General features: G+C 46.4%; 1 protein-coding gene across 1 annotated transcript in view; it reads right to left on the reverse strand.

Moving 5' to 3' along the window:
• LOC120400158 (fatty acid amide hydrolase-like) overlaps positions 1-25035 on the reverse strand; it is a 39480-nt gene that overhangs the window by 6756 nt on the left and 7689 nt on the right. Inside the window, exons 4-16 of the mRNA XM_039528566.1 lie at positions 14784-14924; positions 11730-11792; positions 9942-10062; positions 9298-9390; positions 7388-7548; positions 6357-6442; positions 5851-5934; positions 3890-3952; positions 3650-3727; positions 3420-3508; positions 2483-2519; positions 519-667; positions 266-328 (exon numbers count right to left, since the gene is read on the reverse strand). Coding sequence (XP_039384500.1) covers positions 266-328; positions 519-667; positions 2483-2519; positions 3420-3508; positions 3650-3727; positions 3890-3952; positions 5851-5934; positions 6357-6442; positions 7388-7548; positions 9298-9390; positions 9942-10062; positions 11730-11792; positions 14784-14924 — 1228 coding nt within the window. The remainder of the gene's footprint in view (positions 1-265; positions 329-518; positions 668-2482; positions 2520-3419; positions 3509-3649; positions 3728-3889; positions 3953-5850; positions 5935-6356; positions 6443-7387; positions 7549-9297; positions 9391-9941; positions 10063-11729; positions 11793-14783; positions 14925-25035) is intronic.

The raw sequence follows: 25035 nt of genomic DNA on the forward strand, positions 1-25035 counted from the left end.
GATAAAGAGCCAGCACCATCACAGACTCACTGATCGGACTCCGTGTAAGAGCATGAGACCAAATGATTGCTTCCCATCTGGGCCCCTCCAAGCTTGCATTGGTTCTTAGGCAGAGGGAGCGCTGCTGGGTAACGTCTCTCCATGGCTTTCTACCCGGGTGCAGAGACCTTCCAAGCGGGCTGTCTCCTCCCCACAACCTCGCCAGGCTGGGAGAAGCCTTCTTCTTTGCCTGCCTCCTCCCCCTCTTCCACAGCGCGCTCCTCACCTTAATATAATCCAGAGCTGTGAAGTGGGAAGCCAGAGTAAGGTTGAGCCGTGTCTCCAGATTCTGAAACACAAAGGAACTTCGAGTCAGGGCTACGCACTCCAGCTGGTTTCCACTCCCACATGGGGCAAAGGCTGAGAAAGCCCCAGGTCCCATACACCATGAGCCTATCCACTCATGCGTAGCAGGGACTGACACAGATGGCTTGACACAAGTAAGGCTGATGCTAACAATCCATGCATCTGCCCCTTACCATTTGCTGGAAGTGGGTGTTGAAGTCAGGCTGCAGGAAATCCCTCATCTCGCTGAGAATGCAGATCACATGCGCCATCCGCACCTCCTCCATCTCCGGCAGGGGCACGTCCACCACAGAGGCACCTAAAGCCTGCAGGTGCTCTACAGCTGAGCACGAAGCAGAAGGAGCAAAAGGAACATGCTATTCCTTGTGTTCAGAAGGCTACAATGAGATGGCTGAGATTTAATCTCACACAAGGCAGGGATTTCCACAACCACACGACAACAGGCTCTTTGCTCGTAGGATCACACAGCGCATGGGCAACAACACACCTGGCCGCATCTAGTTATAGAAAAAACTGCAGGGCTTTTGTCCACTAGATCACAGCTACCCACATGACAGAGTGGACCCAGGGGTGAGGACTCATGGGTCTGCTCTCAACTCTTCCACTGGCTTACTACATCGTGGGTAAGTCGCTTGCAGCTCAGTTACCCAGTCTGTAAAAAGGGCATAATAATGCTTCCTTGACTTTGTAAAGTGCTTCCAGATCTGCTGGGATGAACAATGCTAGACTTGTGAGAGGTCGCTACCAATGTTACTAGTCTGAGGCGCTCATCCCAGTAACATTCAGAATACACAACGTGAAATGGAAGTCAAAGACAAAATCAACAAGTTGCTGCAAATTGAGGAGGCACTAAGTGGTTCCGTGTCTGTCAGTCACAGACATGGAATGAGGAGTCTAGACTCATGAACTCTGAATAGTATTAAAACAACATCTGACCAGCTTTCCAACCTGTAGTAGCGTAGGTGGAGTTTGAGTCCCTCATGCATTCAAACCACATCACAGTGTGCATTTTAATTAAACATACTGACAATCTGCCCCCAATGTCTGACAGCGAAAGACATCACGAGGCTACACACAAGGGAGCAGGCTTAAAACTGCTGTGGGAAACACAGCTCTGAATTTCCTGATTTCTGGGTAGCTAAAACTCAACCTTGATGTTGCATTCAATTAAGCAAAAACTCTCTGGTATTTTTAAGGAGTCTGTCGTCTTGGCATCCAAGTGCTGAATGCCGGTTGTGAGGCAGAGGGGGGCCCTGAGGACTGCAAGGGGGAATCTGAATTAAAAATTCACAGGGAGACAGACACTGCAGTAATATTTATATATACAGTAGTCATAGGAGTTGGGAATAGACAGGATAAATGCACTCAGGACAACAACAAAAACTCCGGAGGAGATGGGGCAGCAGCTAAACTCTGATGCGTGGATGACACATTACACAGGCCACTGTGAGGACTCTCCTTCAAGTACTGACAAGGTCCATGCTTGCTTAGTTTACAAGATGCGACAAGACTACCCCCCTTCCCCCAGGATAGTATCCCTGCAGCACAGCTGATTTGGCTATAGTCAAGGGAGCCCCAAATAGTGGGGTTGACGGGGGCAGGACTCATGCCCACATCTCCCACCCAACAGAGCACTAACACTAGGCTAGCAGACAAGGCAAACCCAGAAAGGCTTTCAGAAGACAAGTCTGTACAATTATATTGTAAATATGATGGCGCACAGGCTGGGTTATCCAACAGCAAAGGAACAACACGCCTAGAAAGCCAGGTTCAAAGATGGGGGAGTGGGCAAGGCTCCCATTTGAGCTAAACAAGCCCGAACCCACTTAGCTTTAAAACTCCAGCAAGATCAGGGTTATTCAGGGCACCATGGCCACTGCAGTCACGCAGCCAGCCAGCGGGAGCTAGGTTAGCCAAGGTTACAATTCCAGAACTCAAACATGAGCTACGCAGATGAAAGCACCGCTCAGGTGAGAGCCAAGAGAACAAAGTACAGTTTGAGTTATGGTCAGCTGCCCCCGATAGACTCAACACACTTCTCCTCCAAACTAACAAGGCTGCAGCCTGCCACAGGCCTTTCCAGCCTTTACCGGCCATGGGGGAGCAGGTATCAGAAACAGAGAAAGGCTTGCTCTACCTTTTTGGCAGACTGCCAAAATTTCTGCATCACAAGCCTGAAAGACAAGACAGAAAAATAAATTAACTAACTGAAGGCCTTTATCAATTGTCATCCCCTGTTCCCACAGGCTGAACCCAACACCGGCCTCCCCACCATCCTGAGCACCAAATTACGGCTATACGCTCCTCTCCTCCTTGAAACACAGCCTTGGGCGTAAATCCTACACATCTCACACCATGGCTATTTTCAGGGCCCCAGCTCCAAGACCACAGAGCCCTGCGTTTGCTGCTCTGGAGGAGGGGGAGGAAAATAGAGCCATGGCTCAGCTAACACAGCACAAGAACCCTCCCTTGCAGCATCAAACCCAGTGGCCGACAGCCCCCATCTATTTGGCTTGGGTGGAAGGAATGCGACCCCAGCACAGTCTTCAGGAGACAGGCAGTGGGTACAGGGAAGGGCTGGCTGGAAAATGGAATTTCCATTCTGTGAGAAATCCCGATATTTCAAGACTTGTTTGTGTCCCAAATTGGGGTGAAAAGTTGCAATACTGAAGTTTTTCACAGAACGAAGAGTTCTCACAAATGTCAATTCAGAAGCGTCAATGCAAATCAAAATACTTCCTTTCCTAATGTGATATTTCCATTTCTGCCATGGTATTTTAAGCTAAACTGTTTAAAACAAACAAAATGTTGCAGTGCAAAATGCTGCTTCAGCAAAGTACAAAGTTTCATTCTAATCAATGTTTTCTTCTGGAAAATTTCAACAGAACCATGTTTTCCCTCAAAAAAGATTTTCGTTGTGAAGTTTCCGACCAGGTTGTAGTGCTAAGGGCAGTGAGGAGAAAGACGTCTGTAATCAATCCTCAGCTTGCAGGATAGAGGAGGGGACGGCTGCATTGAAGGAATTCCAGCAGCGGACACAGTGCACCATAAAGAAGAGAAGAGACAACAGGCACCTTAAAAAAAGTCCAGTTCACGCCCAATTTTAAGCCCTTGAGGTCAGGAGTGAGGATTTCAGACAGGGATGGTTTTGGCTGCTGTAGTCCTGCAAGGGACAAACAAAAAGATCCCATCAGACAGGGACCTACCCACGGCGAGCTATCGAACAGGTCATTAGCATGGGGTAACCAAGGGGAGGCAGGTGGAGGGGCGAGGGGGGGATAATGGAGAGAGAGGGCTCACTCACCATATGGGTACAGTGGATCTGGCTCAGCTAGGATGCTGTACGCAATGGCTGCATCTGTCACTGACGTACAAATGGGGCCTGTCCAGAATAAATGAAATGGTTACAAACATGACAAGGAGCGAGCAGGACACACCCACTCCCAGTGACGCGCACTCTCACGCAGGGGCTTACAACTGCTGTGTGTCTTCACACGTGTGCAAGCACAGGGAAGTCACTGCAGTGCCGCGAGAGCCCTCTTACCAAGGCTGCAGGTCGAGTAGGAGAGTGGAAGGCAGCCGTGACAACTGATGAGCCCAAATGTACCTTCAAGCAAGAGACAGACAGAGATCAGATGGAGGAACAAACTGTATTAAGTGGAGACAGACCAGTGCTCGGCAGACCCAGTCTTCCTAAAGATCCTTTTGGCTCAGGCCCATCTCTAGTATTAACCCACAAGGGGATGAGGCTAAATACCCTCAACCCTCATCCTCTTGTTTGCTTGAAGTGAGACGGCATCAGTCCCACACAGCTAGTGGCTCTAGACTGGGTTTCTTCATCAAGCCAATCAGGTTCAGAACCCTTCAGAGGAGATTCTAAAGAGCGCAAGGAGTGGGAGGGAGGGGGAAATAAGAGCATCTTTGGCTTAGGATTTGGTTCAGCTAGACGCTAGCACTGATTACAGCACAGACATGCAAGAGATGGAAGAAACCTACAGCATGAAGTTCTATCCTGCCACTCCCAGAGGGCCCATGGCAAGGCTCCTTTCCTAAGTCAGGCCTCCAGTCCAATGTAAAGTTAGGGAAGAAATTACTTTAGGGGAGGCACCAGTAGCAAATGTGCTCAGGGGGAAGTAGAACTAACATTTTGGAAACCAAGCTCTAGATCCTTGGGGAGCCTTTACAGAGCAGAAGTGACTAACCCCCCACCTTTACACTAGGAACCAAGAGCCTTCTGCAAACACGCACATGCTTAACTTTGAGCACACGCGCAGTCCTACTGAGGTCAACAGGACTACTTATGCATGTGCTTAATCTGAAGTATGTACATGGGGGTCAGCAGGATTGAGGCCAATAACACTGCCTTCCTACTAGCAAGTATCAGAGGGGTAGCCGAGTTAGTCTGGATCTGTAAAAGCAGCAGAGAGTTCTGTGGCACCTTATAGACTAACAGACGTATTGGAGCATGAGCTTCCGTGGGTGAATCTGACGAAGTGGGTATTCACCCACGAAAGCTCATGCTCCAATACGTCTGTTAGTCTATAAGGTGCCACAGGACTCTTTGCTGTTCCTACCAGCAGTATTCCCTCCCCACTTCTGAGGTGGTCTGCCATAACCTACTACACATGCACCCCCAGAAAGGAGTGCAAGTTCACTTGGGTTTACTAATCCAGTGGTAACTGGCACCCTAAACTGAGGTACAGGACTGGGGTGATTGCCTTATTCAAAACTACAGAATTCCTAGGTTGGGGAAGATTTATTTAACAGGCTGTAAATCAATCCTGGGGATTTGCAGAAGATCTCCAACAGAGGTACATGGATTTACAGCTGGGGGATTCTCTGCCCCCTTAGTCCTCTCCTCCCTGGTGGAATACGGGAAAGAAAGGGGAAATTCAACACTTGCTGGAGGGAAACAACTTTCATGGGGTGCATTCCAAACCCTTAGCAGCAAGGTCATGTCAGAGATGCCTCTGGACCCTGAACCCAGAGCTAGTGGGGCTCATGCTGTGGCTTCCTTCCATTTTAACCCCTCCCCCTCCAAAAAAACAACAAGTCCCCACACTGCAGCTCAGAATGACATCTACTTATCCCTGCTCCTTCAGCCAGGGCAAGTCGCTGTGCCGGGGCTAGAAGACAAGAGGGGCTGGAGTACAGAATGACCCAATTGTCATCTGGAGTCAGGGACGTACCAACTAACCAGGAAATGTCTCCATGTTTGGCCGCAAATGATTATTTTCATTTTAATTAAAATCCGTAAGATGCATGGACACACAAGCTCCAACTTCCTTAACAACCACCATCTAAAGTCACAAGTCAAATACAACAGATCTCAGTAGTCGAATCCTTGTCACAGTTAGTTACAGCCACACACTGAACTGGCACTATCATCCCAACCCCGCAGAGGGCTGGGTAACAGTTTCATGCTCAGGAGGGTATTGGCCTTTGTGTGGGGTCCCACCCTCCCCCAGGAAACGCAGGATCCCCAGCCAGGTAAAGGGGCAATACCTTTCAGCCCCACGACACCACAGAAAGAAGCAGGAATCCTCACAGAGCCGCCTCCGTCAGTGCCAAGAGCCAATGGGCAAAGACCTACAGAGAAATGTGTATTTGCATGGGACCATAAAGACTGTATACAGCCCTTCCCACACCACTTTCCCAGCATCTTTACCAGGAAAGAGCAGGCACACGGTACATCGGAAGCGCCCATCTCTACAAAGGGCAATACCCACGGACTTCCAAATCCCCTTAGAGGCCCAACCACAACCAGCTTTTACACCAGACAAAGCACTGCGTGGAAAGCCTATTTACTCCAGTTGGCTTATTCCTGATCCCAGGCTCCTCCCCTTGGATTCTGCCATCTTCTGTTCTCTGCCCCGCTCCCAAAACACCCACTATCGCAGGCCTCTCTCCACCCACCCACAAAACTTCTGCCACACCCCAGAATCTTCCCCAAAGGCTCCAGCAACTTCTGAAGTGGCCTTTTCCCCCTGGCTGGGTTCAGTTCATCTCACCTGCTGCCACAGCAGCAGCCGATCCACTGGAGCTGCCCCCAGTGAAATGCTGGGGGTTGTATGGGTTCCTAGCGGTGCCATGGAATCTGAAGGAGATAAAATGCGTGTTTCAAAAAGGTCGGACATACCTTAGGGTAGGGAAGGAACCAAAATCATGTCTCAGAAATAACCTTTCACCCCCGCAAGCAGGGGCGGGCAAACTTTTTGGCCTGAGGGCCGCATCAGGTTTTGGAAATTGTATGAAGGGCCGGTTGGGGGTGGGTGTGTGTGCGCACCCCCATCTGCCCCCCGCTTCTCGCCTCGACGGCCCGCCCCCAGGACCCCTGCCCCATCCACCTCCCCCGTCCCCTGACCTCCCCCCGACCCCCCGCCCCGACGGCCCCTGCTGCCCAACCACCCCGCGCCGCCCGGACTGCCCCCCCGGACCCCTGCCCCAATCAACCCCCCTGTTCCCCACCCTCTGACCATCCCACCCCCTATCCACACCCCCATTCCCTGACCACCACCCCGAACTTCCTTGCCCTCTACCCAACCCCCCTGCTCCCTTACCATGCTGCCTGGAGCACCAGTGGCTGCCAGTGCTAGAGCCACACACCATGCAGTACAGACACCGGGTCAGGCCAGACTCTGCAGCTGCACTGCCCCAGGAGCTCGGAGCCCTGTCGCCCAGAGCATTGCGCCAGTGGTGGAGAGAACAGACTGCGGGGGAGGGGGAACAGGAGGGGAGGGGCCGGGGCTAGCCTCCTGTGCCAGGAGCTCAGGGGCCAGGCAGGTGGGTCCCACAGGCCGTAGTTCACCCACCTCTGCCCCCCCAGGCCCACCGCGCTAGTCTCTAGGCATCCTGTGCCTCGATCTAGACCCCTACCCCTCAGACACTCAAACCTTCACATGGCTAAGATGCTCTCCTTGCCACTGTGCGGGTGAGATGTGAGAATGTTCAACAGCTGAGTTTCATGACTGAGGGTTTTTTAAATGTACCTGAATGACAAAAAAGGGGGGGGGGGGAAGCGGGGTGTGTGTGACTTGATTACTTGTTGGGGTTACAGCCAGTGGTTCCAGTCCCTAGTTCATGCATGTTTGAGACCCCGATAATGATTGCTCCAGCCTCCCGCAGCTTCCTGGTCACTGTAGCATCTTCAGTCTCTGGCTCTGTCCCAAGGTATGCCGTTCCCGCTCGGAAGTGATAAGGCACCTCAGTAAGAAACAGAAGAGTGCATTAGGTATACTGAACACACAAGATCCAGCAACTTCTTCTCCACAACAGCAGAACAGGATTCTCGGAGGAATCAGTGCCCATCTGGCCTAGATACTTAAGGCACTGTGGTGAAATCAGAGCTGGGCAAATACAATGGCTGCTTTTAGCCTCACTGCTCAGGCAGGGTACTGCCCTTCTTGTGCTGGGTTCTCTCTGGAGGCTACTTGGAATCAGAAAACCTAAAATCAAACAGTTAATATTCCCCTAACTGCTCTGTTCAGGCACTAGTTAGATATCAGGCTGGGGAGAGTACTAACACGATTTAGAGAGTCAGGTAACAGTGACCCAACTTTGAATAAGGCTTGGAGATCTCTGGATGGAGAGTTCTATAAAAGTATCAATGATAATTCCAACCTGCTGGCCAGACGGCAAACAATCGCTCTTTCGTGCGTCTCCACTCTCCACATTCATATATTAGAAGGGGCTGCAGGTTTCAAATTTGGATGCCTAAAGTTAGGCACTTAAAATCAGTATTTAAGCACCCAAATAGGTATTTAAGCACCCAAATACATGGCCTCATTTTTGGATGATGGGAATGGGACCAAACAGAACAGAACACAACACCTGCAGCTCCCACCGATACGACTATAATTCCATTACATGTATAGAAGCACCATCTAATTGCTGACATAGCTGTCAGGAGTAACTAATGGTAACTATTGCTAGGACACAGGGAAAAAACTGGTGTGGGATTTACAAAAGCATTCACTGTCCTCCTAACAAACTCAGGGCTTCAGTTCACAAGAAATTTCACTATTTTTATTTTGCAAATTTGCTTTTGTTATTTTTCAGAATAAAAGCAAATTTTACTCAAGTTTCTTGCAATCCAAAGACCTCTGAAAATTTCATTTCAGCATCAGGGAAACAGGGTGTTCCCCAAAAGAAATGTGAAATTGACATTCCTGTCAGTTTCACAATTGCTACAGAATGCCAGTTTTACTCAGCTGCTGCCTGGGCTGCCGCTGGGAAGCCAGGAGCCTGCAAGTTTCCAGAGCCTTGGCTTCCACTGGGGCTGGCAGACTCCCTGTCAGGGCTATGGACCTTGGAACGCTGGCAGGTTTCCAATGGAAACACACCTGTGTTCTGGCAAAACGTTTTGCTTCAATGAACTAGCATTTTCCAAATGAACTCAAATCCGAGCTCCACTCTTCCCCACATCAACTGTAAGACTCCAACTACAAGAGTCTGGCCAACACTGAGAACTTTTGGAAATCCCATCCTCCAACTCTAGGACGAAGTTTACTGACTTTCTGCTTTGTCAGAATAAGTAGTATCTCTTTTTCTCTTCCATCTCCCTCCTGGGTTTCATGGGTTAAATGCTGTTAGAAGTTACGATTTGAATACCAGATATGGAATATGCTTTTTATACGCTCATATTCCAGGGTTTGTCTTACTGTTTTAGTCTAGCTACTGTATCTGCAGATTCTACTCTTAGTCCTATAAATGCCTACACCTTTTTTCAAATATCTTACCAAGATGTTTGCCTTAACAACCTGCAGCAGTGAGTTACACAGGTTAATCACTTTTTTTGGGGGGGGGGGGGGAGTAACATTTCTTTTTATGCATTTTAAACTGAGCTGCTTTTAAGTGCCTTTGAGTGTCCTTCAGCTGGAGGATACACAAGTGTTTATAACCTCACACAGCGTGAGCTGGCCATGCAACACTCCAACCATGAAGGGAACTCACAACTTTAATCTCTTCTTTTATGCAAACAGGGATTCCATCCAGAAGAGAAAGGGGGCATTTATTCCTGTAACGAGTAGTGGAGGCTTCAGCCATCTGGAATGAGAGAAAGATTTTATCTTAGCTGGACAATGGGATATGTCTGAGAAGATGGACATGATCAATATTGCAAACTAAATACAACCCTGAGAGATCTCCCCATGATGGGTCCGAACACTTTTACCACGGGCAAGAGGAGAGAAGCTACTGATCGATTATGTCTAGGTCCGGAGGTCCTGGAGCAAAAGGAGCCACAGGGTGGGAAGAATAGTATGGAAACCCCAGAGAAACACATCCTGGTTTAAGCAACATTCAGTAGGAACTGCAACTCCCGTAATATTAGTCTCCCTCAGGAGTAAGTGCAATCAAGTCATTTATGGCTCTCAGAAGGGAGGGAAATGAGGAAAACAGGGGAGACAGGTGAACTATGCACACTTCATTCCAGCAATCCTATCCCAGGATCTGAGAACATCTATGCAGCAGATCAGAGCAAGAGCCTCTTAGTCGCTCATATCCTCTTCTGCAGGGAAAGTGTGCCCATTCAGGTGACCACTGGCTGCTATCACTCTAGGGAGGAGGAAGCCCACTCCCACCAAAGGCAGACATACCTTCTGTATCTGTGCCCGGTCCCACTGCACGATTGCTCGGAGAGGGGGGCTGGATTTCTCACAGTCCTCCAGCGAGGAGATAATATTCTGAGCAACCTGTAAGGGTGTCAACTCCCCAGTCCTATAAAATAGAGGAGAGTTCAGAGATTGGGATCCTGTTACAATTCCCACCAGAGGTGCTGACTTTCTGTGTTCCTGGGTGGTGCTAAACCTCCACTCTGCCCCAGGCTCCACCGCTACTCCACCCTTTTCCCCAATTCCCCACCTCGCCCTACTTCTTCCTACCCCATTCCGCCCCCGCCAAACAGCTGATTGAAGCAGGCAGGAGGCACTGGGAGGGAGGTACAAGAGCTGATTGGCAGGACCACCGGCAGGCGGGAGGTGCTGGGGGAAAAGGGGGGGAGCTGATCCACAGGGCTGCTGGTGGGTGCTAAGCACCCACTGTTTTTTTTTTTTTGTTTTTTTTTTTGCAGCAATCAGAGTCAGCGCTTATGATTCCTGGGATGGTTCTCTGCTTCCCAGGCACAGTTCTGAAGGAAACCATCCTCTGGCAGGAAGGTGTCATGCCATCACCCTTTGAGCTGAGAACTAGATAGGAATCAATCAATCGGGAGCTGATCAGTGACACTCCCTAGACAGCTAGTGCTACTGAGCAACATGAAATTCTTCCTTCCCCATGAGAGCTTGTCTCCACAGCACTCCCGGCCCCAGAGAGCGAGATAGGAGCTGGAAACCCAGTCTGAAGCCTCGGAACACCAAGATCAGCCGGAGTGTTGTAGATGACAGAGCTCCGAGCAGAACTATTGCACTTTCTTGGCAAAGGGTCCAAGGCTGTGAAACTCGCTTTGGCCAGAGAGGGGGCTGAACTCAGAGCACAACGCGGAAGTCAACTTTTTGTGCAGGTCTCCCACTGACGATGTGGGCTGCAAACAGCATCACAACGTGGCCTTCATCATCAACCCCCAAAAATGAACATTGAGAAAGTCAACGTTCCCTAGGCTGCAGTAACACTTCCAGTAATTCTGGCTCCTAGATACCACATTGATGTGTACACTTGAGATGCACAAAGAGGTTGCATGAGGTTAGGGCATGCATGAGCACAATCACCCCCCCACCCCCCAACTAGCCTTGGGGTGGGCCCCACCTTTCTGTTTGTTCTGACAGTATAATTTGTCTTAGCATCAGAGATGGGCCTGAGGCATACAGCTCCTAGAAGTTTGGCCTCAACAAAATCCTCTCCCAATCTCTGGTCACTGCTTCCTAGAATTGTTTTGACCTTTTTGTTCCAGTGACCTCTGGTCTGTTCACACTCACTGGGTGGAACGGTGTCAAACTGGGAGGGCAAGCAGCAGGGAGACTCAGTGGAGGTTCTTCAGGATCCTCAAAGGCTCTGCATTGTGGTGACCTTCCATCCACCCGCTCAACAACAAGTGACACAAGGAATCTTCCCCTGCTTTCCTACTTCACTGAGAAAACTATGGATAAGCCCAAGTGCTAAAGACTTGGACGTACGTCCCCCACCTAGCAGCACTTTGTGAGAGTCTGCAATTACTGGAAAAGTGTAAAAACCAATTAGGAAGAGGATTTATTCAGCAGACTAGAATGAAGGACTAGAAGTGATGGGATGAAGTTAAAAGGAGGTACACGTAATAGGCCAAATTTTGGGGGAGAAATTCCTAACACAGATCTGTTAGATACAGGGAACCACATCAAGCCACGGAGGGGAAAAGGGAAGACAAGATGCCCTAATATTGTAGGTCTTTCCACAAATCATTTAATCTCACCTACCGGTAGCAGTTCAGATAGTCCTGGATCCCTTTGAAACTGAACCCAGTGTTGGCACGATGAGACCTGCAAAGAGAGAAATAAAAAAGTGACAGTCAGTCGCCAAAGAACCTTCCTCGAGACTCACAATGCCAACAAGGGTGTGATGAGGTGCTGACTAGGAAAGCGTCACCTACTACTTCAGATTCCAGTGTAACAACCAGAAAAACCTTCTTTGCCAAAATCCATCTGAAATTCAACTAACTGCTTTGGGCCCCTTTGGAAATCCCAGCTGAGGTCTTTAGCTGTTAAGAAATCCCTCACTAGAGAATGGTACAATATTCAAAAGTGCCTAAGGAGTCTGAGTCATGGAATTTAGGGTTTAAAATCATGTAGGTACATTTGAATATTTTGCCTCAAGTCTTTTTAAATACAAAACCTAAATACACTGATAGACACACATTAGAACTACCAGCAACTGAAGTCCAGAGTTTATAAGAAGGTTTAAGGAATAACTTACCACAGAAAAGCTATTACTTGCATAGCACGAACAGTATGCTAGGCACGTTAGAGACTATACAAAACCCATGTTCCTTCCCCAAAAAGCTTGCACTCAAAACACATCACAAAGAATAATTCAACATGCCAATAAGCCTAACAAGGATCTAATCTATAGCTTTCTAACATATTCCACACCAGAAAATACAGAATATCGAGACAGAAATGTACAAATCAGTTAAAACAGGTAAATTGGTAAGACAGACAAATCTGCATTTGACCTGAGTATGTTCTAAGCAAACATAAAACTTAAAGTACGTGGGTGATGAAGGCCTTTCCTTTAAACATGTTAGCTAGTAAGTTTGAACTATGTGCTGTTAAAAAAATGTCTCAGAACCTAATGTTGACCAGTTTCAACACCTTTTAAAAACATGTTTCACTGGTCATAATCAACACAGCTAACATAATCGGTGAGGGAAAGGCAGCAGCCCAGGGTAGTGCCTAGGATTTACTATGAGCAGCTAACATGTTTTTAAAGTTCACAAAATCATAGACTATCCAGGTTGGAAGGGACCTCAGAAGGTCATCTAGTTCGACCCCTTGCTCAAAGCAGGACCAATCCCCAACTAAATCATCCCATTCAGGGCTTTGTCAAGCCTGACCTTAAAAACCTCTAAGGAAGGAGATTCTACCACCTCCCTAGGTAACCCATTCCAGTGCTTCACCACCCTCCTAGTGAAAAAGTTTTTCCTAATATCCAACCTAAACCTCTCCCACTGCAACTTGAGACCATTACTCCTTGTTCTGTCAGCTGGTACCACTGAGAACAGTCTAGATCCATCCTCTTTGGAACCCCTTTCAAGTAGTTGAAAGCAGCTATCAAATCCCCCCTCATTCTTCTCTTCTGCAGACTAAACAATCCCAGTTCCCTCAGCCTCTCCTCATAAGTCATGTGCTCCAGCCCTCTAATCATTTTTGTTGCCCTCTGCTGGACTCTTTCCAATTTTTCTTTTAGTGTGGGGCCCAAATCTGGACACACTACTTCAGATGAGTCCTCACCAATGTTGAATAGAGGGGAATGATCACGTCCCTCAATCTGTTGGCAATGCCCCTACTTATATAGCCCAAAATGCAGTTAGCCTTCTTGGCAACAGGGCACATTGTTGACTCATATCCAGCTTCTCGTCCACTGTAACCCCTAGGTCCTTTTCTGCAGAACTGCTGCCCAGCCATTCGGTCCCTAGTCTGTAGCAGTGCATGGGATTCTTCTGTCCTAAGGGCAGGACTCTGCACTTGTCCTTGTTGAACCTCATCAGGTTTCTTTTGGCCCAATCCTCCAATTTGTCTAGGTCCCTCTGTATCCTATCCCTACCCTCCAGTGTATCTACCACTTCTCCCAGTTTAGTGTCATCTGCAAACTTGCTGAGAGTGCAGTCCACACCATCCTCCAAATCATTAATGAAGATATTCAACAAAACCAGCCCCAGGACCGACCCTTGGGGCACTCTGCATGATACCGGCTGCCAACTAGACAAGGAGCTATAGATCACTACCCGTTGAGCCTGATGATCTAGCCAGCTTTCTATCCACCTTATAGTCCATTCATCCAGCCCATACTACTTTAACTTGCTGGCAAGAATACTGTGGGAGACCGTATCAAAAGCTTTGCTAAAGTCAAGGAATAACACATCCACTGCTTTCCCCTCATCCACAGAGCCAGTTATCTCCTCATAGAAGGCAATTAGGTTAGTCAGGCATGACTTGCCCTTGGTGAATCCATGCTGACTGTTCCTGATCACTTTCCTCTCCTCTAAGTGCTTCAGAATTGATTCCTTGAAGACCCTCTCCATGATTTTTCCAGGGTCTGAGGTGAGGCTGACTGGCCTGTAGTTCTCCGGATCCTCCTCTTCCCCATTTTTAAAAGATGGGCACTGTTTTCAAAGATAATGGGCAATGGCTCTGCAATCACATCCGCCAACTCCTTTAGCACCCTCGGATGCAGTGCATCTGGCCCCATGAACAGTTTATATCCATCCATGACAGTACTCCAGTCATGTGAGTTATCCCACCAAGTCTCTTGTTATTCCAATCACATGTTCCTTGACCGTGCAAGGACTTCCAGTTCTCCCTGCTTGTTTCCTAGGCTTCTTCCATTTGTGTACAGGCACTTAAGCACTAAGTTGCTAAAACTGGTCTAAAAACATTTAAGTACTTAGCACGAACAGTACATAATTCAAATGCATCTTAATTGAAAACAGATATTCCCTGCAGTCTAGACAAGGGTTAATGAAGTAAGGGGAGCTTTCGGTATCAGAAGGTGCAGAGATAGCATGGAGAGATACAGAGTAAGGACACAAACTGCAAAGGAAGAGAAAGGAAAGGATGCTGCACATTAGAATTCAGAACGCATCCAGGGGGAAAAAAAATCCTTATAAGTTGGGCCACTGTTTAAGACATACAGAAAGTCACTTTGTTTTGGGAAATCTGATTTTGTCCAGACTACTGACAATGACATAATGACCCAGTACTGCATTAATACACACACATACAACCCCCCTACTCCTTGCACATCATGCTGACCTGGTCTCCATCAACTGCCTGAGAACCTCCAATGTGTTTTTAGTCTCAGGCTTTTCCTTTCTTCCCTCAGCAGCAACCTCTGGAATAAACGTGGGGTCTTCATGGATATCAAGATAGTGCATGATAGTGAAGTTATTCATCCTGCAAGAGAGACGGAGAGTCACTACTGGAGCTTGTAAGCCCCACCCTAATGTTTTAATTCACAAATATTTTGTTAAAAGGAAAATGCTTCTGGAGAGTTCTCATTTTGAACAACGTGCACTGTTTTGCAAAACTACTAGAACACAATTCTCTCTCTATCATCATGCTCCTCTGCAGAGGTGGAGCAGAAGGATTACTAGGTTATTCACTAATTTGCACATTCCAAGGCCAGTAAGAATCACTGATCTGACCTCCTGGAAAACACAGGCCATAAAACTTCCCCAAAATAATTCCTAGAGCAGATCCTTTATATATTATGAAGGACAGCACACCACCATGGATCGATGCCCACACAATTCTCTTATTATTGAGAAGGAGGGTCCCAGGAAGAAACCAAGGTAATTTAGAAATGAACATCCTAGGTTGAGGAGCATCCGGATCCACGAGCAATTCCTGGACAGTGTCCATGTGGAGACAGCTGAAGTAGCTGTCCCAGTACCCAGGACTGCTGACACACCACTGGTGGAGGAGGAGATGACTCAGGGTGGACACTGGCAGCTGGTTACTTCTGGCAGCAGGCAGTGCTCCACCCCTGCTCCGAACCCTCCCACCGTGGTAATAGGTAACCATTATGCTCTTCTTGATACAGGAGAGAAGGACTCACCCCCTACAGTAGAGGAGGAGAAGCCTCGTACCCCTAAGGCTGGGAGGTCTGCTGCCACCATTGCAAATAGGAAACGTAGGGTAGTGGTAGTCGGAGACTCTCTTCTGAGGGGGACGGAGGCGCCCATCTGTTGCCCTGACAATTCATCTCAAGAGGTATGCTGCCTGCCGGGGGCCCGTATCTGAGACGTTATGGAGGCACTGTCGAGGGTTATCCAGCCCTCTGACTACAACCCCATGCTACTCATCCATGTGGGCACAATTGATACTGCGAGGTGTGACACTGAGCAGATCAAGAGTGACTACAGGGCTTTGGGAGTATGGGTGAAGGAGTTTGGAGCGCAAGTGGTATTCACTTCCATCCTTCCTGTCAATGGTAGGGGCCCAGGCAAAGACAAGTGCATCGTGGAGGTGAATGCCTGGCTGCGAAGATGGTGTCGCCAGGAGGGCTTTGGCTTCCTCGACCACGGGATGCTATTTGAGGAAGGACTGCTAGGCAGATATGGCGTTCACCTTTCGAGGAGGGGAAAGACCCTATTTGCACACAGACTGGCTAACCTAGTGAGGAGGGCTTTAAACTAGGTTCGACGGGGACAGGTGAGCAAAGCCCACAGGTAAGTGGGGAACATAGAGTCCTGGGAAATGGGTCGGAAATAGGAGGGAGCGTGGGCTATAATGGCAGAGAGAAAGGAGGGTCAGGGCAAAACTGGGAGGCAAGATCAAACCAGTATCTTAGATGCCTATATACAAATGCGAGAAGTATGGGTAATGAACAGGAAGAGCTGGAAGTGCTAATAAATAAATACAACTATGACATTGTTGGCATCACTGAAACTTGGTGGGATAATACACACGATTGGAATGTGGGTGTGGATGGGTACAGCTTGCTCAGGAAGGATAGACAAGGGAAAAGGGGAGGAGGTGTTGCCTTATATATTAAAAATGTGCACACTTGGACTGAGATGGACATAGGAGACAGAAGTGTGAGAGTCTCTGGGTTAGGCTAAAAGGGGTAAAAAGCAAAGGTGATGTCATGCTAGGGGTCTACTACAGGCCACCTAACCAGGTGGAAGAGGCTTTTTTGTTTTTTAAAACAACTAACAAAATCATCCAAAGCCCAAGATCTGGTGGTGATGGGGGACTTCAACTATCCAGATATATGTTGGGAAAACAACACAGTGGGGCACAGACTATCCAAGAAATTTTTGGACTGCATTGCAGACAACTTTTTATTTCAGAAGGTTGAAAAAGCTACTGGGGAGAAGCTGTTCTAGACTTGATTTTAACAAATAGGGAGGAACTCGTTGAGAATTTGAAAGTGGAAGGTGGCTTGGGCGTAAGTGATCATGAAATCATAGAGTTCGCAATTCTAAGGAAGGGTAGAAGGGAGTACAGCAAAATAGAGACAATGGATTTCAGGAAGGCGGATTTTGGTAAGTTCAGAGAGCTGATAGGTAGGGTCCCATGGGAATCAAGACTGAGGGGAAAAATGACTGAGGAGAGTTGGCAGTTTTTCAAAGGGACACTATTAAGGGCCCAAAAGCAAGCTATTCCGCTGGGTAGGAAAGATAGAAAATGTGGCAGAAGACCACCTTGGCTTAACCATGAGATCTTGCATGATCTAAAAAATAAAAAGGAGTCATAAAAAATGGAAACTAGGACAAATTACAAAAGGATGAATATAGGCAAACAGCACAGGAATGCAGGGGTAAGATTAGAAAGGCAAAGGCACAAAATGAGCTCAAACTAGTTACGGGAATAAAGGGAAACAAGAAGAGTTTTTATCAATACATTAGAAGCAAGAGGAAGACCAAAGACAGGGTAGGTCCACTGCTCAGTGAGGAGGGAGAAACAGTAACAGGAAACTTGGAAATGGCAGAGATGCTCAATGACTTCTTTGTTTCAGTCTTCACTGAGAAGTCTGAAGGAATGCCTAACATAGTGAATGCTAATGGGAAGGGGGTAGGTTTAGAAGAGGAAATAAAAAAAAGAACAAATTAAAAATCTCTTAGAAAAGTTAGATGCCTGCAAGTCACCAGGGCCTGATTAAATGCATCCTAGAATACTCACGGAGCTGACAGATGAGGTATCTGAGCCTCTAGCTATTGTCTTTGGAAAATCATGGAAAACAGGAGAGATTCCAGAAGACTGGAAAAGGGCAAATATAGTGCCCATCTATAAAAAGGGAAATAAAAACAACCCAGCAAACTACAGACCAGTTAGTTTAACTTCTGTGCCAAGGAAGATAATGGAGCAAGTAATTAAGGAAATCATCTGCAAACACTTGGAAGGTGGTAAAGTGGTAAGGAATAGCCAGCATGGATTTGTAAAGAACAAATCGTGTCAAACTAATCTGATAGCTTTCTTTGATAGGATAACAAGTCTTGTGGATAAGGGAGAAGCAGTGGATGTGGTATACCTAGACTTTAGCGAGGCATTTGATACGGTCTCACATGATATTCTTATCAATAAACTAGGCAAATACAACTTAGATGGGGCTACTACAAGGTGGGTGCATAACTGGCTGGATAACCGTACTCAGAGAGTAGTTATTAACGGTTCCCAATCCTGCTGGAAACGCATAACGAATGGGGTTCTGCAGGGGTCTGTTTTAGGACCGGCTCGGTTCAATATCTTCATCAACCACTTAGATAGATATTGGCATAGAAAGTACGCTTATTAAGTTTGCAGATGATACCAAACTGGGAGGGATTACAACTGCTCTGGAGGATAGGATCAAAATTCAAAATGATCTGGACAATCTGGAGAAATGGTCTGAGGTAAACAGAATGAAGTTTAACAAAGACAAATGCAAAGTGCTCCACTTAGGAAGGAACAATCAGTTTCACACATACAGAATGGGAAGAGACTGTCTAGGATGGAGTACAGCAGAAAGGGATCTAGGGGTTATAGTGGACCACAAGCTAAATATGAGTCAACAGTGTGATGCTGTTGCAAAAAAAAAAAAAAAAGCAAACGTGATTCTGGGATGCATTAACAGGTGTGTTGTGAGCAAGACATGAGAAGTCATTCTTCCACTTTACTCTGCGCTGGTTAGGCCTCAGCTGGAGTACTGTGTCCAGTTCTGGGCACCACATTTCAAGAAAGATGTGCAGAAATTGGAGAGGGTCCAGAGAAGAGCAACAAGAATGTTTAAAGGTCTTGAGAACATGACCTGTGAAGGAAGGCTGAAAAAAATTGGGTTTGTTTAGTTTGGAAAAGAGAAGACAGAAAGGACATGGCATAGCAGTTTTCAGGTATCTAAAAGGGTGTCATAAGGAGGTGGGAGAAAACTTGTTCATCTTAGCCTCTAAAAGATAGAGCAAGAAGCAATGGGCTTAAACTGCAGCAAGGAAGGTTTAGGTTGGACATTAGGAAAAAGTTCTAACTGTCAGGGTGGTTAAACATTGGAATAATCTGCCTAGGGAGGTTGTGGAATCTCCATCTCTGGAGATATTTAAGAGTAGGTTAGATAAATGCCTATCTGGGATGGTCTAGACAGTATTTGGTCCTGCCATGAGAGCAGGGAACTGGACTCTAGGACTGGAAGGGACCTCAAGAGGTCAAAGAGTCTATGAATCTATGAATCCCCAGTGATCAGAGCCTGCTTCTGCACTCATAGTGGAACACAGTGTGATGACAAAGCAGGTCTTCAATATCTACACCTTTCTGCAGTTAGAGACATCAACGAAAGTCGTCAAAGGAGACATCAGCTTTAACTAGCATTGCAAAGTTCTGCTCAACTGAGAAGAGTAAAATTTTTCCTTCCAGTAATCACTGTGCTAAGATTGAGGCAGATATTGTGCCTGCGCAGGTACATATTCATGACAATTTGGCAAAGGCAGGTTAAAGCTGAAAAACAAGTCATGAATGACCACGCAGCCATTTTGTCATCAAATGGGTTGCAGACAGCCATGCCCTCGCACCATCTTGTGATGTCCACATGATGTCCACCAGTTATTCTGTAGTTCTATACAACTCTCTTCCTCTTTTACAACTTATTTCCAAATGCTGGGATCCCAGCTACCCAGTCTGCTTGTTTTGCAATTCCTCCTACTTCCTAAAATATGTCAAGTCCTTATCCGTCAACCTGCAGACACCCGAATTGTAACACAAGGAAAAATCCTGGCCCCATTAAACTTAATGGGAGTTGTGTCCAGTCCAGCCAGGATTTCATCCCCAAGACAAAAATGAGGGTTAAAAAGAAAAAAGTACAAGCAATTTTAAGTGATGTGGAGTTAATTTTTTTTAAACATATATACCATGGCCTACATCCTCAAGCATCAGGATTCCCCATTTCCCATGTTGATAATACACAGTAGTGAAAATGAGAGATATATCAAGATCAGCATCAAAAGGAGATGTGTGTGGCTAAAACGCAAGGCATGTTAGCGATCTGGCAAATGTAGGGAGCCCTTCTGCAATTGGTGCTCCATTTTTTATGCCTGAGAATAAGCAGAAGAGGAATTATAATCAAAACCAAAGTCTCTGCATGGCAAAGAAAAGGTAACTGTATATAGCTGAAGATAAACCACCACCAGGTTAAGAAGGTTTTTTATATTATACTTCTTTAGAATTTATAAAAAGCCCCTTGTTCTATGTATTTTGTACTTTTTCATTTGGCAGATAAGATCCCCACTTCCCACTTGTTCCTTATCATCCTGGCTCTGCTTTGTTTACTTCTTTGTTAATCAAAGTTGTCCAACTCTATTTCTAGAGTCTCTCACTTAAAAATCCTGATAGTCTGTGAAGCTGCTCCTGTCTCAAAAATGCCAAAGCATTGGTCAAGCTCCAAGCAATGATACTTCCTGCTTTCTACAGTCCAGTACAGGATTCCCTTTTTAGGATATGAAGAGGCTTCTTTTCCACCAGCTAAGCTCCAACACTCCATGTCCTTCTTTGCTAGGTACTTCTGTGATGTGAATTCAAATAAGGATTAAATCTGCAGCTGACACTGAAATTGGAGTGGGAGCAAAACGTGCAAGGAGAGCAGACCCAAACTGCAGAGTGACCTGGACAGATTATTAGAACTGGAGACCTGCAGGCAGGCAGAGGAGATTTGGTCCTAGAAAGCCATGCACTCCCAGAGAGAAAGTAAGCAGCACAGATACAAAACGAGGGCATGTATTCATAGTCAAGCAATTGCACTAATCCTATAAAAGAAAGTTTATTTTCGTCTTGTCTCCATAACAGCACCCTAATATGACTTTCGTGCAATCAAGTACTGTAGATGCCACTGGGAAGGTGTGAGGACTGGGAATCAGGAGGCAAATTAGGAGCTGCAGCGGCACAGGAGCCAGCAAACAGAGCTGTAAACAGGGGAGTTTGATTGGAAGTTCTCAAGGGGAGTTTGAAGGGAAGAGTAAGAGAGCCAGGCTAGTGAAGGGAGTGTGTGGTCTGGCAGTGTTTTGGTGCTCATTGGGGGGTTTGTGTTGCTGTGGGTGGTCGAGTTTCGGTTTAGTTTGTGTTTCCCGGACTAACAGGACTTAGGTGAGAAGGCTACGATGGATACAGAGGCAGCAGTTGTAGCGACCCAAGCGGTGGAAGACACAATGAAGATGACTGGATGTGAAAGCTGCAGCATGTACATGATCCTGGAGGGGGTACCTGAAAAGAGTTTTGTCTGCATGAAGTGCCGCCTGATAGAGCTGGTGGAAGAAAAGATCCGAGGATTGGAGATGCAGGTGGAAACTCTGGTTGAGTTTAGAAGGGGGTTCGAGCAGATGATGGCACAAAGACATGAGGAGGCTGAAGGGAAAAGTTCAGACTTGCAGATGGAAGCAGGACCAAAGAATTCTGAGAGGAGACTGCTGGGTGGGGAAAGTGGATGGTGGAAGCATGTGACTAAGAGAACCAGGCAGAGGAAAAGATGGGCCAGTGAAGGAGCAATAGAGCTCAGGAACAGGTTTGCAGAGTTGGAAAATGAAGAAGGGGCACGGCAGGTGGTTGCTGAAGGTGAGAGGGCAAGGAAGAAGAGAAGAGCAGCTAGTTCTATAGGAAGAGGGGAAGCGTCAATGGAGATGACACCAAACATGAGCCCCAGGAGGAGACGGGATGGGTTGTGGAGGATTGCAAGGGAGAATAGGAATCAAGAGGACGTGCAGCCAGAGGGAACAGGGGCTAGACCGGAGAATCGCACCATCACCAGGAAGAGGCAGGTCTATGTGATTGGGGACTCCTTACTGAGAAGGGTAGGCAGGCCTGTAACCAGAGCTGATCCAGAGAACAGAAGGGTGTGCTGTCTGCCGGGTGCTAAGATACGGGATGTGGACCCAAGGCTGAAGAGGATCCTAACGGGAACGGGAAAGAATCCGCTAATTGTCATTCATGTGAGAACGAATGATATGGCTAGATTCTCGCTAGAACAAATTCCTTCACCAAGTAGTTGCTGAACCAACAAGAGGGGTTGCCATTTTAGATTTGGTTGTAGTGAGGACCTCATAGAAGAAATGGTTGTAGGGGACAAGCTTGGTTCGAGTGATGATGAGCTAATTCAGTTCAAACTAAATGGAAGGATAAACAAAAATAGATCAGTGACTAGGGTTTTTGATTTCAAAAGGGCTAACTTTAAAGAATTAAGGAAATTAATTAGAGAAGTGGATTGGACTGAAGAACTTGGGGATCTAAAGATGGAGGAGGCCTGGAATTACTTCAAGTCAAAGCTGCAGAAACTATCAGAAGCCTGCATCCCAAGAAAGGGGAAGAAAAAAAAAAAAAAAAACTCAGGCAGGAGGTGTAGACCAAGCTGGATGAGTAAGGATCTCAGAGAGGTGATTAAGAAAAAGCAGAAAGCCTACAAAGAGTGGAAGATGGGAGGGATCAGCAAGGAAAGCTACCCTATTGAGGTCAGAACATGTAGGGATAAAGTGAGAAAGGCCAAAGGCCATGTAGAGTTGGACCTTGCAAAGGGAGTTAAAACCAATAGTAAAAGGTTCTATAGCCCTATAAATAAGAAGAAAACAAAGAAAGAAGAAGTGGGACCACTAAACACTGAGAATGGAGTGGAGGTTAAGGATAATCTAGGCATGGCCCAATATCTAAACAAAATATTAGCTTCATTAAAGACTGAAGTAAAGTAAGGAGCTGAGGGATAATGGTAGGATGACAAATGGGAATGAGGATATGGAGGTAGATATTACCACATCCGAGGTGGAAGCCAAACTCGAACAGCTTAATGGGATGAAATCAGGGGGCCCAGATAATCTTCATCCAAGAATATTAAAGGAACTAGCACATGAAATTGCAAGCCCATTAGCAAGAATTTTTAATGAATCTCTAAACTCAGGGGGCTTACCGTACAACTGGAGAATTGCTAACATAGTTCCTATTTTAAGAAAGGGGAAAAAAAAAAAAAAGATCCAGGCAACTACAGGCCTGTCAGTTTGATATCTGTAGTATGCAAGGTCTTGGAAAAATTTTTGAAAGAGAAAGTAGTTAAGGACATTGAGGTTAATGGCAATTGGGACAAAATACAACATGGTTTACAAAAGGTAAAATGTGCCAAACCAACCTGATCTCCTTTGAGAAGGTAACAGATTTTTTGGACAAAGGAAATGCAGTGGATCTAATTTACCTCTATTTCAGTAAGACATTGGATACGGTTCCACATGGGGAATTATTAGTTTAATTGGAAAAAGGTGGGGATCAATATGAAAATTGGAAGGTGGATAAGGAACTGATTAAAGGGGAAACTACAACAGGTCATACTGAAAGGTGAACTGTCAGGCTAGAAGGCAGTTACTAGTGGAGTTCCTCAGGGATTGGTTTTGAGACCAATCTTTTTATTACTGACCTTGGCACAAAAAGTGGGAATGTGCTATAAAGTTTGCGGATGACATGAAGCTGGGAGGTATTGCCAATACGGAGAGGGTCCGGGATATTGTACAGGAAGATCTGGATGAACTTGTAAACTGGAGTAATAGTAACAGGATGACATTTAAAAGTAAAGAGTGAAAAGTCATGCATTTAGGGATTAATAACAAGAATTTTTGTTATAAACTGGGGACACATCACTTGGAAGTAACAGATGAGGACAACCTCAGAGTATTGGTTGATCACAGGATGACTATGAGCTGCCAATGTGATATGGCCATGAAAAAAGCTAATGCAGTCTTGGCATGCATCAGGCGAGGTATTTCCAGTAGAGATAAGGAGGTGTTAGTACCGTTATACAAGGCACTGGTGAGACCTCATCTGGAATACTGTGTGCAGTTCTGGTCTCCCCTGTTTAAGAAGGATGAATTCAAACTGGAACAGGTTCAGAGAAGGGCTACGAGGATGATCCGAGGAATGGAAGACGTCTTACGAAGGGCTTGGCTTTTTTAGCCTAACCAAAAGAAGGCTATGGGGAGATAGGGTTGCTCTCTATAAATATAACAGAGGGATAAATACCAGGGGAGGGAGAGGAATTATTTAAGCTCAATACCAATGTGGACACAAGAACACATGGATATAAACTGGCCATCAGGAAGTTTAGACTTGAAATTAGACAAAGGATTCTAACCAACAGAGTAGTGAAGTTCTGGAACAGCCTTCCAAGGGGAGCAGTGGAGGCAAAAAAGACGTATCTGGTGTCAAGACCAAGCTTGATAAGTTTATGGAAGAGAGATTATTAAGGGATAGCCTAATTTTGGCAATTAATTGATCTTTGAGTTAAATGTACCCAATGGCCTGTGATGGGATGTTAGATGGGGTGGGATCTGAGTTACTAGAGAGAATTCTTTCCTGGGTGCCTGGCTAGCGAGTCTTGCTCACATGCTCAGGGTTTAGCTGATTGCCATATTTGTGGTCGGGAAGGAATTTTCCTCCGGGGCAGATTGGCAGAGGCCCTGGGGGGTTTTCGCCTTCTTCTGCAGCGTGGGGCACGGGTCACTTGCTGGAGGATTCTCTGCACCTTGAAGTCTTTAAACCACAAGTTGAGGACTTCAATAGCTCAAACATAGGTCAGAAGTTTGTTACAGGAGTGGGTGAGATTGTGTGGCCTGTGTTTTGCAGGTCAGACTAGAAGATCATAATGGTCCCTTCTGACCTTAAAGTCGATGAGTCTATGAGAAATGTCCATGAGGGTCCTGATTTTAAGAAGTGATTCATCGTACAAGAGTGTGACAGTTTCTGTCCTTGTTAATTTGCATTTCTTTTGGAGGTATTCAGTAGCTATAGAACGCACTGTAGATCGTACCTAAAACCAGGCATTTTTCAAGTGTTCTTAGCACTACAGAGAAGAACTTTAAAATGTATTGGGATCTCCAAGATATTGCTCACCAAATTATAAGCAATACTTGTGGGCTGCATTGCGAGCTTGAATTATTAGTGCCTCTTCAGATCAAAGTGCACACAATTAAGGGCATGTTCATGACTGCATACACTGAAAAGGTAACTGGGAGGTCTGGAATAAACTAAACCAAAACCTTCGATCTGAACCCTCCAAAGAGAATTGTCAATTTGGCTC

Source organism: Mauremys reevesii, linkage group 1 (assembly GCF_016161935.1).
Source record: "Mauremys reevesii isolate NIE-2019 linkage group 1, ASM1616193v1, whole genome shotgun sequence".
Classification (NCBI taxonomy): domain Eukaryota; kingdom Metazoa; phylum Chordata; order Testudines; family Geoemydidae; genus Mauremys; species Mauremys reevesii.